This window comes from Parambassis ranga, chromosome 3, assembly GCF_900634625.1.
Source record: "Parambassis ranga chromosome 3, fParRan2.1, whole genome shotgun sequence".
NCBI classification, from domain to species: Eukaryota; Metazoa; Chordata; class Actinopteri; family Ambassidae; genus Parambassis; species Parambassis ranga.
The window spans coordinates 10,525,320-10,537,720 of NC_041024.1; the positions used below are offsets into that span (position 1 = coordinate 10,525,320).

Consider the following 12,401-nt stretch of genomic DNA (forward strand, 5'->3'; position numbering starts at 1 on the left):
GTTTTGCTGCAGTTTTCACCAATGGTGGCTGTTCCACATAGGCCAAGTTTTCACACCACAGGGCACCACATGTGAGCACATCTTTTATAGCAAATAATCTTTCTCCAAAAAAAAGGAAAGAATTCAGGAGAACAAACATTGTTTTTATCAGGAGGCCTGGTCAGCAGTGTCCATGAGGATGCCTAATAATTAGAAAAGGGGAGTGTTAAGTGCCAGGAGTAGGTTTTCAGACCAAGGTGGCACAAACTGCATACTGTGTTTATGAATGTGGACACCACTGGGGGATTCTATGCAACCTTCAAATATTAATTAGAGCACATAGAGACACACAATATATGAGCTTCTTCTTTACCATGTCCAGTAACATAACATTCTTTCATCATAGAACACGATTAAACAAAAGCGATTGCAGTGTATCTTGTAACTTGATTACACATTTAAAAGGCATTCTGAAAGGTTGGAGGCCAAGAATATACAAAAACAAATCATCTATAATGCAACAAGCAGACAGGCGACTATCCCAGTGTAAATTGTCAGGAGTGTCAAGCCCACAGATGCACCATTTATTTATGAAAATGTGCTTGTTCTCAATGGACAAACCTTACGATCTCTCTCAATCTCTGTGTAAAGCCTCGGATCAGAAAAATATTCTATACTATTTTCTCACTGATAGTAACCCTGCAACAAGGCCAACTCTCAATGTCAAAACAGGACAAAGCAGCTTTTGAGAGCAGATAAGTTTGCCGAAGCTTATCTTAGGTAAGAAATAGGACATTTTAATAACATTATGGCCAAAAATTTCTTGTTGTGTATGTAGAGCTAGCCCTGGGGTTCTGTTCTCTTCTATTGTTCTTTTATTTTATTCTTGGCTGACTTGTAGCCAGTGCCATGAAAGTGTTTGACCAAAAGAATGACTCCAGGTGTGGGTGGCCCTGTGCATTAATTGCCACCGAGCAGGAAACATCCAATGTGTGCCTCGCTTGCACATTGATCAGAAGGGATACACTTCGCTTCAGCCCATAGCAGTATCGATCCTAATCAATATTTCATTTCTTCTGCCTGTCAAGTCTAAGACAAGTCCTTACCCTGGCAGAGACAAAGGCAAAAAGCTGTGGATGTTAATTATGTGTCAATGTCTTTGGTGTTTGTTATTGATTTGCAGAAACAAAGGTGCACTGTTAACTCCATAGAAAGATGTGTTAGAGCTGTTTCATTAGGAGTAAAAAGTGTTGCACCATGTGTCCTTGAGGAATTTGTCTATTAGTGTATGGAAATAACACCTCTGTGAACATCAAGATTTTCAATATCTATTAATTCAAAAAAAGGTGTTCAGCAGTTCAACTCCAAGTTAATTCAGATAAGAGTACCTACAAAACAACAAATGCATTTATGAGTTCATTTTGGATCCTTTGAGGCATAAAAAGAGAGCTAAGAGAAACAAAGGCAGAAGAAAAGAGTCAAACTGTCCAAGCCAAAAGGGAAAAACAAGAGCAAGATGAATGGCTGGTTCTGATGATCTAACCCACACCCTTACAGGTGCAAATCAATATCTTCCCCAGCTCCCTCTGACCTTCACCTTTAAGTCAGCCCTCAAAGAACACAGTGAGCGAGAAGGAGACAATGAAGCTGGGAAAGAGAGAGATAAATGAAAGAACCATCTCACGCTGTCAGCTGCCTCCATTCAAGTGCCTAAGGGCCCCTTAGCTTTTCCAGTGGGAGAATGGAAAGGCTTACATTGAAAAAGTGTCAGACAACATTTTGTCCATTAGGGTGGGAACAAGAACAGTACGACAAAAAGCAGAAACCAGAATTAAATTGGACAAAAGGCAAAATATGAGCAGTGTTGATAAGAGTGGCTGTATTCACTGCTTAAGAATAAATCAGTCGACTGCTGATGCTACTATTCCTCTTTACTACTTTCTATTGTTGATCAGGTGTATTGTTAGTGGCATGATTCTTTATTACAGTAACATGGACACTGCAGTCTTTTGAAACTGCAAACAGGAATGTAGCGTAGCTATAAAATGTATTTTATACAATGAATGAAAACGGACGGAAACGGCTTGAAGGTGATTGTAAAGGCGTGTATCTTTTTTTTGTCTGTGCCTTATGGCAATACACTAATCTGACAAGCCAGAGAAGTACTGGAACTGTATCACCTGACAGACTGAGCACCAGTCTTAATGGCTGACACATAAACAATAGAATAGGGCCCAGTGATGAGTGAGGAGTGACAAGACTGCCCTCAGCCTGAGGGGATAAGCATATGATTATGGAAAATAAAAGGAACAATAGGAAAAACTGAAATGTCGAAGAAAAAAAATACACAAACACACACACACACACACCAGCGCAAAGTAATTTATGATTAACATTGGTGTGTTGCCACATTGATCCAGATATTTTAGGTGGATTTTAGGTGAATTGTCTTGTGTTCAAGCTTTCTACACTCTGGTAATATACTCTGAGATGTGATTACCATATTTCAGTGTTAATATGGGTATAAATAATGCAGGGTAGCACATCAGTGATAACCATTGGGACAATAATGAGAGCTGAGGAGATGATACAAAAGCAAAAGCACCAAACCAGGAATTAAACTCCAGCAGATGTAACTTTAATTACTCTTTTGATTTAAAACACAATACCTGCTCTGCTAACAGAGCTGTTTTATACGAATAATTGACCATAGCTGTGCAGCCAAGCATCATGGGATGAAACCAGATATGATAAAACTATTAACCACACTGCTTTATTTTCATGTAAATGTGTTGCTGCTTTAAAGCCAATTAGTTTAAAGAAGGGCTATCGGTGAGCAGGCTTGTCTTACTTTACCTTTCTCCACTCTCTCTCTGTTATTTGCCTTTTATATGCATTGATCTGTCTCTCATAATCCTGCTAATTGACCCTAAGTTATAGATTTTCAAAATTATTTATAACATACACCTACCCTGGGCTCCAACAGTTTTCTTCCATTCTTATCCGCCTCTTTCTCTCTGGATTTTTTTCTAAACATTTTAACTGTCTAGCACTTGTGTGAGTAATTCCATTCCCTGATTTTTTTTTCTTTCTCTTTCAGCACCAGCAGAGTTTGTTCAACCTCCACAGTCCATCGCCCGGCCTGTTGGCACCACCGCCATCTTCACTTGCCAAGCGCAGGGTGAGCCAGAGCCCCAGCTCACCTGGCTAAAGAATGGGCAGATTCTGGAGCCTGGGGGACACGTCAAACTCAGGAACAACAACAGGTAAAAAAAAAACCTGGCTTGTATTCATGTGTAAACAGATTCATACAAGTGAGGAAACAAAATAACAAGGCAAGTTTAAAATGTGCTTTTCAAAGTGTCAGAGGTATTCTACACTCACTGTATCCTGGAGGCCAAACCTTCCTTCACATAAAATACCACTTTTATTACCTGGAAAAATCCTGCACAGATTCTCATTAAAATATATCTCATTACCACTTTATAACTGATCTATAAAGTGATACAGTATCTGAGATAACCATGAGAGCCATTGTGCAACCTTCACTTATTGCACGCTGCCAATAATACAATGCGGCTTTCCTGAGCATGACAGCACTCACAAACTTGGACACAGCTCATAGAAGTAGAATGGGTATCTGCATAATTAACAGCTGCCTGAATGTGATCATCATCACATCATCAAATGTTCCATTTTTTTTTGTCTGTTCCTTTAACACCGCAGCTGCTGGGATTCATGCCTGCCAAGGCTGGAGCCGCAATTTATTTGTGCCTTTGTATGTGAGCAGTGTAATGACTGGATGCTGGATGCTTTCCCATGGCATTCCCCAGGAATGTCATGAGGAGGCGGAACCAGTGTCTGTAAGGACCACATGTTGTAGAAATGCTTTCATTACAGTCCTGTATGTAGCACTGCAGATGTATCTTTGGGATAAATTGTCATTTTTATACCTTTTGTTGTGTATATTCAGGAAATTAGTGAATATAAATGTGGGGTGATGCAAAGTGTGTTGTGCTGTTTTTCTGCACATGGTTTTGAGGCATTACATGTGGCTATATGCAAGTTTCCAGCCTGTTGTGCATGCTGCGGGGTGGGTGATGTAAACTGCTCTACTCAACCAGCAAATGTATTGCGTAAATTCCATCATGGACTGGTGCACGCGTAAGGTTCAATTTTCCGAGTTGACTCTAGCAGTCATGAACGTTGTTATTATTATTATTCATAAAAAGAAATATGAAGTGAGTATATTTTAAAAATGAAATCAATACCTGCACTCCATTGCAGTGAGTGAAGGGAGCAAGCATCACTCACATGTGCCGTTCCACTCCCACTCCACTCCACTACTCTATATTAGTCAGGGAGATGGAACGAGGGAGTAACAAAGCAGGAAAGAAGAGAGGGAAGAAATAAATGAGAGGTCAGGCTTGGATGTATAAGAAAAAAAAAATAGCTAAATGAACGGGTGGCCAAAAGAGAAATGATGAGTCGGCAGGAAGGATAAATGAAGAGAGAGAGAGAGAGAGAGAGATAGAACGGGTAGTCAGAGCATTGCAGTGTTCCCACTTGCCACCACTCCGATCTGACCCGCTATAATATGAATCGCATGCATCACAAACTCCACTCTGTGATTGGTTAAGGAGGCAGGCCTCAGTTTGAGCGCTACCATTAGCTAATTACCTCATAAACTCAGCTGGTTGACCAGGAAATGCAGTCAGCCATTTAAAGAACACAGCAGCTTGATGTGCATGTATAGAATTTGCACTGTGTAGCTGTTCAGTGGGTAGATAAAACACATTACAGCGTCGCTCATTATGTGTTCTTACGAGAGGTTTGCATACAGTATAGGTTATGTGTTATCTTAAAGAAAACATAACATGTTTATTTTTGCAAAAGTGCAGTAAAAATCACCTTGTTTGTTGGATCAACTAACTGAATAATAAGCAAATTGTTGGATGTTGATAACCTTGGACTTGTTATCTAAAAACCAGGCGACAGTGAAAACACTAAACTAAAACAGTTCAAATCCTCTATACTGCAACAAGGTGTCTAAAATCATGTGTATCCACCATTTTTGTTGTGTTCTCCATGTCCATGTCCACAGGGGGGAGGGGCAACCACAGGGTGCAATGGTGCTATCAATATATAATGAAACACCACCAACACCCCAAACACACACACACATGCTTTTTTACACAGTATAATCTGATTTTTTTTTTCTGTATGCAAACTGAACATTAATTAATACTTGTCAATTTCTTGTTATTGCTGCCATACCTGATGTTTTTGTCCGTTGTATGGCATATATCTAATGCATGCTGTGTCTGAGAGGTAAAACCACGTGTTGCCACATGCCCCACTGAGCCACAGAATAGCCACCTGGTAAATTTTAGTTGTGAATGAAAGCGACTGGGCTGGAAAATTCACTGAGATGAGATTTACCTGAGGCCCAAAAAGCCATGTGGTGTGTTTTCCAGCATAGTGGAGCTCCTGACAGGAAGGAAAATTATATAGAATCGGGCACAATTTACCTCCTGAACCAAGCAAAACAAAAGTAATGATATTCAAATGAATTCAACACCTCCAGGCAGCACGATTACTCTGCTTTTTTTATATATATTTATACTCTATATGATAGGGGAAAGCTCGGAAGCAACAAACCAAGCAGAGAGATTTTAATTAATGTGTGTGCTTGGTATGACTGCATGTGTGTGTTTGTGGGACTAAGCTACACACACACACACACACACACAGAGGTTTCTCCTCTCAGCTATCTCTCATGAAGCTGACCTTCAAGAGCAAACCGGACAAGGGAAGGAAGGGGAATCGATTGTACATTTCATTCACACACACGCATGCACACACATTAATCAAAAAGCAAGTGAGTCCGTATGTGCACAAATAGCCCTGTGGTGCATGTCATCATTCATTTTGTGCACACGCATAATCAAACATGAAAATTCAGAAGTCCGTCGCCCTTATGCTCCTCATCCTGTGCACACACTTTACACACCAAACACACACAAGGACAACAAAGCAATGTGAAAGATGCAGTGATGTCAGAGAAGAGTTGATTGGCCGCTTCTGTAAACAGGCATTACTGCTCAGTGTGTGTGTGTGTGTGTGTGTGTGCTCTCCATCTCTCTGTGACACATCTCAACAGATCTTGAAACACACACACCTGCACACTGAAGCACCCATACACACACTGTCAGGATTATTGTTAGCCCATTTGTTATCGGCCTCTGCTGACCAGGCTCCTGTGGAACATGCTATCGTGGCTATTTGAAGGTTCTGTAAGAGAGCTGTTGCTAATTATGTGTAAGGACTCGTCTCATTTCTTAAGTCTCTAAAGCTGCCGTGTATGATCATCCGACATGCACAAGCTGTGATCTCACATCAGACAGCCTAATAATGGTGAGGTTGAAAGTCTTCCCTTATTGTTTTTAAAGTGATACTGTAGCTGATGATGAGGAAAATTAAATCCTCCTGCTTCGTGGTGGATACAATTTGATTATATTTAAAACATTTCAGTAAACATAGCACCTGTTTAAATGTGTATGTGAGTCATATAGTAAATAAAAGGACCATGTTTTGTGTGGTTGTGAGCACTGTGGCGTGTTTTATGATTAATGGCAAAGGAACAGACTACTGCACAAACCTGGGCATTTTCTACCAGAATCCTTTCAGAGCGTTTTTTTTTCCTTCTCCATTCCTTTTTTCCACGTTTTTTTCACTAAGACCTGCCTTTCTTGTTTGCAGCCCCTCTCGGTGCCCCACATCCCCCTTCCTGCCCCCATTACACAGAGCTGGGGCCTGGGCATTGGCCTTGAACTCTGACCCTGCCTGTAATCAGTCATATCCCTGGGCCCTTCCCTCCTCTCAGGCCAAAGACAGCTCATCACCCCTCCTCTCCCCCTTCCCCACCTCTTCCTCCTGTTCTCTCTTTGTCCCCATATTTTTTTCCCCTTTTCTCTCTCGCTGAATCCACAATGGCCATGCTGGCTTTTGATGGGGTGCTGCTCGGAGACAACAGAGAGTAAACTTAGCCTTAGCTGCTGAACAACAGAGCCAAGGCCCTGCTGTCAACCATCCTCCATCCTGGCACACTGCCGTATCTGTCAATCTGTGAAATGACCTTGAACTGATGAGTAAATGATGGTGTCAACCTGTCAGGACACAACAGCTTGGTTTTGGAGCTCATTTAAAACGAGCAGCCAAAATTCAGGCCATTCACTTCCAATGTTTTTTTCTTTACTGTCACTTGGGCTTTTCCTTCCTGACACACTGTGTAGATCTTTCTTCTCCTGTTGCATATTTATGCAGAATGACTTATTCTATAAGGTGTGAAAAAAACATTATTGAAGAGGTCCTTTTAACTGAGTGTTATTTATAAACATCTTAACTGAGAGCCATACTTTAAATAAGAGAAATCTCTCTGACCTGAGATTTAAGATGTTTATTTAGACAAAGAGCTGTGTAAATACAGCAGTAATTACTGCAGATTACTCTATTTTTTTCAATAAACCAAAGAAGTTTCTTTTTTGATTTGATGTTTTGCTTCTGCTATCTTTCTTAAGCAGTATCCATGTTTATATTTTCAGCTGCAGCAGCAGAATAGAAATGACTTATACATGCTGAAAACATAGCTTTTTTCTCATCATTTTGTTTAGTCTCGTACAAAAACATGCTGCAATTGAACCAAAACACTCCTAAAATAAAGGTAAAAGTATAAATGAAATGCAAGATTCAAAGCAAATATGCACCACTACTCAAAATAGTGGAAGCTGTAAAGGATGTTTTGACAGCAGGTGTGGCATCTCATAAGCTACACATCAGTAGTATCAGACTGTCTGTGTCTATGTGATGTGTGTACATACTGTATGTGTCTCTGTGGACACTCCTGTCCACAAGGGACTTCTTGTAAAATGTCCCTCCCTGTGGACGAGCTCATCCCATGCCTGGTGAGTTATGTATCCCGGGGGACTCTTTGTAGTGGTGCTGGCGGTAGTGTTTTGGTCAGCCTGCCTGTCTGCTAACACTCCATCCATCGCTGATATGAAAGGCTGTCAGAAATGTGACGGCTGAGTAGCAAGCTGAGGGCAGGTGACTGCTGCCACCTCAGAGGTCAGAGGTGAGATTGGCTCAGAGAGGGTGAAATACGACAGGCTTCTGTGACCTGATAATTATCCAGATTGAATCCACCTGGCAGACCGGAGAGAATAATAACTTCTCCACCTCGCAGTCTATTCTGACCCAGATTAGAGATGTACAGTAACTGTATCCCAGCACATCAGTTTTGAAAAGGAAATGGGATGATTCAATTCTCTATCCTATCATCTGACCCCAAAGAACAACCCCACCATACACATACACCTGCCTGACAAATCCATCTTTGCAAACCATGCTGTCTGTGATATGAGGCCAGTGCTCTCGAGAGCTGAAACACCACTTTCTTCATGTCCCATTTCACAGGGCCAGAAGGTGTCCTCTAGCGATGCATGTTCTGACTGACAGGCTGTTCTTTCAATAAATTGGCTTTTTTTCCTCAATGGATTATTTCTTAATAAATGTTGATTTAATACACAGAGGAGGCTTCCTGTCCATCAAAGAAGGAGGGCATTGTGCTCACCAGGCTCTGACAAACGGCAGGTGACAGATTAACGGGATGCAGCAGGATACTGTGAACTCCTGTGGTACTCAATTCTCCTGTTAAAACTTAAAGCACAGCACAAGAAACAGAGACCAGGCCCTTTTCTTACATTTAATGCCTCTGAAGGATGGACCATCTTGAATTGTACTATCAATCATTTCATATTTCTAATGTGTGTTGTCAGTTTCCTCCAGCACAAACAACATTGTAGCTTAAATACTTCAGAAATGGCCTTGGTATGAAAATGACATGAAGAATCGATGAAATCCTCAGGCTCTTATTTCCATAGTATGCTGAATGTTTTATTTTTCCTTTTGCCTGTAGACAAGCGAAGTGTGAGGTACAATTGTATAAAAACACTTACTCAACACACACACAATGCTCCCTTATGTCTTCTGTAACAGAAGACAGGCCAGGTGGGAGGGAAGAGACAGAAGCAGAAACATACAAGATGAGGACAAAGAACAAAGCGGCGGAAGAGCCATAGGTTCCATAGGTGTGTGAATACATGCATACAGTATGCATGGACAGATGAAAGATTTCACTGAAGTAGGCAAATTACATTTTTTGAAACACTGAAATAGATTTATTGACTCCCTTCGGGGTTCCAATAGGAGACGGATCAGTTTGAAAATATGTGCTTTGCATGAATCAGATTCTCCTATACATCCTGCTGCTGTCTATTGTGAGCGTGATGCATGCCGCACGTCTATCCTCGCTTTCCCATAACTCAATCTTGAGCATAAGATCTTGACATAATGTCACATTAATCTTTTGTGCTATATGCAGTCCTTGTCTGAGGTGTTAAGCAACCACATTAAACGCATTTATTAAAGCACTCTACTCCTCGCATTTTTTCCCCATAGCAATTACATTCTTAATTCACAGTTTCTGAAGTCTGCCGTTACAAGTTGTTTAGCAAATGATAAACCAAGATTATAAATGTTTATGTTAGCATATCAAATAGAAAATGTTGTAGGCGTTCTCAGCAGAATACTTAAAAGAATATTTAATTTAAGAAGTAAACACAGATGTCAGTCTTACCGTCTTTCAGGATGGAACTAGTTAATAGTAGATGTTTTCAAATCAAATTAATACCAAAGTCTTGTCAGTGTGACCTATTTGACATAAACGGCCATAACTCTTACGCACATACCAACTGTGAGTGATCCCACAAGGTTAGATGACATTCCTGTCATCAGGGGCACTACATCAACATGATGGATGTAAATGTTCATACCTCAGTGCTCATGACTCTGCTGCACTTTAAAGTTTGTACACAGCAAGATTTATATAACCTTCAACAATCATGGCTTTCTATCAGCCTAACTGCACGGTCATAGAGGGAACAGACCCAATGTGCAGTGTGAGTTCTATGCAGTTTGAATGCAGACTGATGTTATTTGATATTATTTTAAACTCTTAGCTCTTATGTCAGAGAAATAAAACCACAGTTTTCATTGTTTCCTTTACTTTCTCCTCCTCTCGCAGCACACTGACAATATATGGCATCAGCCAGGACGATGAGGCGATCTACCAGTGTATCGCTGAGAACAGCGCCGGCTCCACGCAGGCCAGCGCCCGGCTCACTGTGCTCTGGGCTGACGGGCTGCCCGGTGTGCCTACCAATGTGCAAGCTGAGGCCCTTTCTCCCACCACCATCCAGGTGTCCTGGAGGGAGCCCGATCAGAACACTCAGGATATCATCGGTTATGTGCTCCACATCCGCAGGACCGCAGGTGAGACTGCACTTAAGATCCAGAAAATTCTAAGTAATGGCATGCACAGAATCACATGAAGTCAAGGTCAGAGAGCACGCCAGGTGTGATAGGGTTAGGCAAATAAGGGGCCAACATAAGGGGCTGCAGCTCACATAACAAAGAGCAGGTTTTATGGTTAATAAATTACTGAAGTATGTTTTTTGTTTCTTCTATGTGTGGACTGTTGCTGTTTGTGTGTGCTCTGTGTGTGAGAGTCTCGTAGCGCAGCTGATGTCCTCCTCAGTAGTTCTATTGGATGCATAATTAGGGGCCCTGGGGGCCAACCAATAGGAGCTGCTGTAATTACCTTTCCAGGATGGCATGGCCCAATGGATTGAGGGGCTGGAGGTGGATAGTGGTTATGGTTGGGCTTCTGTGAATTAAAAGCAATAAAATGCTTTTAACACATCCTGTATAACTCCCCGTTTACTCCCTCCTTCTCCTCACCCCACCCCTGCAATTCACTCAACCATTGTTATTCAGACTCCGAGGGCCAAACTACATTAGCTATTTACAGCAGAGCTGCTTTGATATAACCAGTGAAATGGGCAATAACTACAAATGATGACAGAAACGGATTGTATTTGTTGTTTCCTCTCTCCACATTATTTTCCATCATTTTAATGCCTGCCCCTCCTCTCACCCATGTTTCCTTTCCTTCTCTACGTCTCTCGTCTCTTCCTCTCTGGTCCTTTTCAACCTTTGCCTCCTTTTTTCCTGCTACTACTCCTCCATCATTCTTCCCTCAGACCCAGTGGACATGGAATATGAGGAGGCTGTTAGTAAGGTGACCCTGCAGCAGATCATCCGGGACCTGGAGCCTTCTACGAGTTACACTTTCTACGTCAAGGCTTACACATCCCACGGGGCCAGCAAACCATCAGAGAGTGTCACTGAGAGCACTCTTGGGGAGGGTGAGCTGGAAACATTTTTCACCCATGGAAAAAAACAAGCATCTAGAGCTGTAAAAGATTTGTGCTGTTTACTGAGAGGAGATATTTGAGTGCATAAACTGCATGAAATCAATAAAACACAAACATTTACCCTGAAGTTACCTCCATTTTAATACTAAAGGTCAACATACAATTCCCAGTGCACAGATACAAAAACTGTCCCGGTTACTATGTGATTGTGCAACTTGACTTTTTGTTTTGCCTTGCAGTGCCGGCTCCTCCGTCCCTCTTTACAAAGGTGGTGAACAGCAGCGTCTTACAGGTGACATGGGAGTCCTCGTCCAAAATGGGCCAACATCAAGGCTTCAGGCTGTATTACAGAAGAGCACACACGCCGCTGTTTACCAGTCCCATTATCTTCCCCCGCAACGTCACCCAGTACAACATCACTCATTTAGGTAAGACATGAGCCACAAATGACTGCTGGGTGCCACATCTTTTCATAGATTTGAGGCTCAAAAGTGTTGCTATACTGACCGTCCTTCTGATGTTTCTGTCTCCTCCTCTGTCTAGATTCCTCACTGGTGTATGAGATAAAGCTTCTTGCATACAACCAACATGGAGACGGGAACGCCACTGTTCGATTTGTTTCACTTCGGGAGGCGGTGGAGAAATCTGGTGATTGCCTGAATCCTCTAGAGCTCAGTGAATAAAAGTTTCATTCTGTAGTTTATGTCGACTGTACTGTACGTGTCCACTTCCTGCAGACCTCGTCACTCCATTAGCTAGATTTGATTTTAAGGTTTTATTGCTTTGGTTCCCCACCTCACCTGGAGGACTTGTTTTGCCCTGTCTGTCATTCTGAGTACTTTAAGTATATTTAAATCTTTATATGGAGATTTAGTGCAATAAGCAAACTAGCTTCTCTTCCCTAATGTGTGGTTATGGTGTCAATCCTCAGTCTTAGATGACCCATGTGACTGTGTGAAAGATGAACAGAGCAAAACATCTACAACAGGCATCATAATCGGCATTCACATCGGAGTTACCTGCATCATCTTCTGTGTGCTCTTCCTCGTCTTCAGCTACCGCGGCAGGTCAGGCCTGACGTAAAGT

General features: G+C 41.8%; 1 protein-coding gene across 1 annotated transcript in view; it reads left to right on the forward strand.

The window, feature by feature from the left end:
• igdcc3 (immunoglobulin superfamily, DCC subclass, member 3) overlaps positions 1 to 12,401 on the forward strand; it is a 44,045-nt gene that overhangs the window by 30,981 nt on the left and 663 nt on the right. Inside the window, exons 7-12 of the mRNA XM_028402252.1 lie at positions 3,080 to 3,245; positions 10,124 to 10,371; positions 11,142 to 11,306; positions 11,555 to 11,743; positions 11,859 to 11,963; positions 12,247 to 12,382. Coding sequence (XP_028258053.1) covers positions 3,080 to 3,245; positions 10,124 to 10,371; positions 11,142 to 11,306; positions 11,555 to 11,743; positions 11,859 to 11,963; positions 12,247 to 12,382 — 1,009 coding nt within the window. The remainder of the gene's footprint in view (positions 1 to 3,079; positions 3,246 to 10,123; positions 10,372 to 11,141; positions 11,307 to 11,554; positions 11,744 to 11,858; positions 11,964 to 12,246; positions 12,383 to 12,401) is intronic.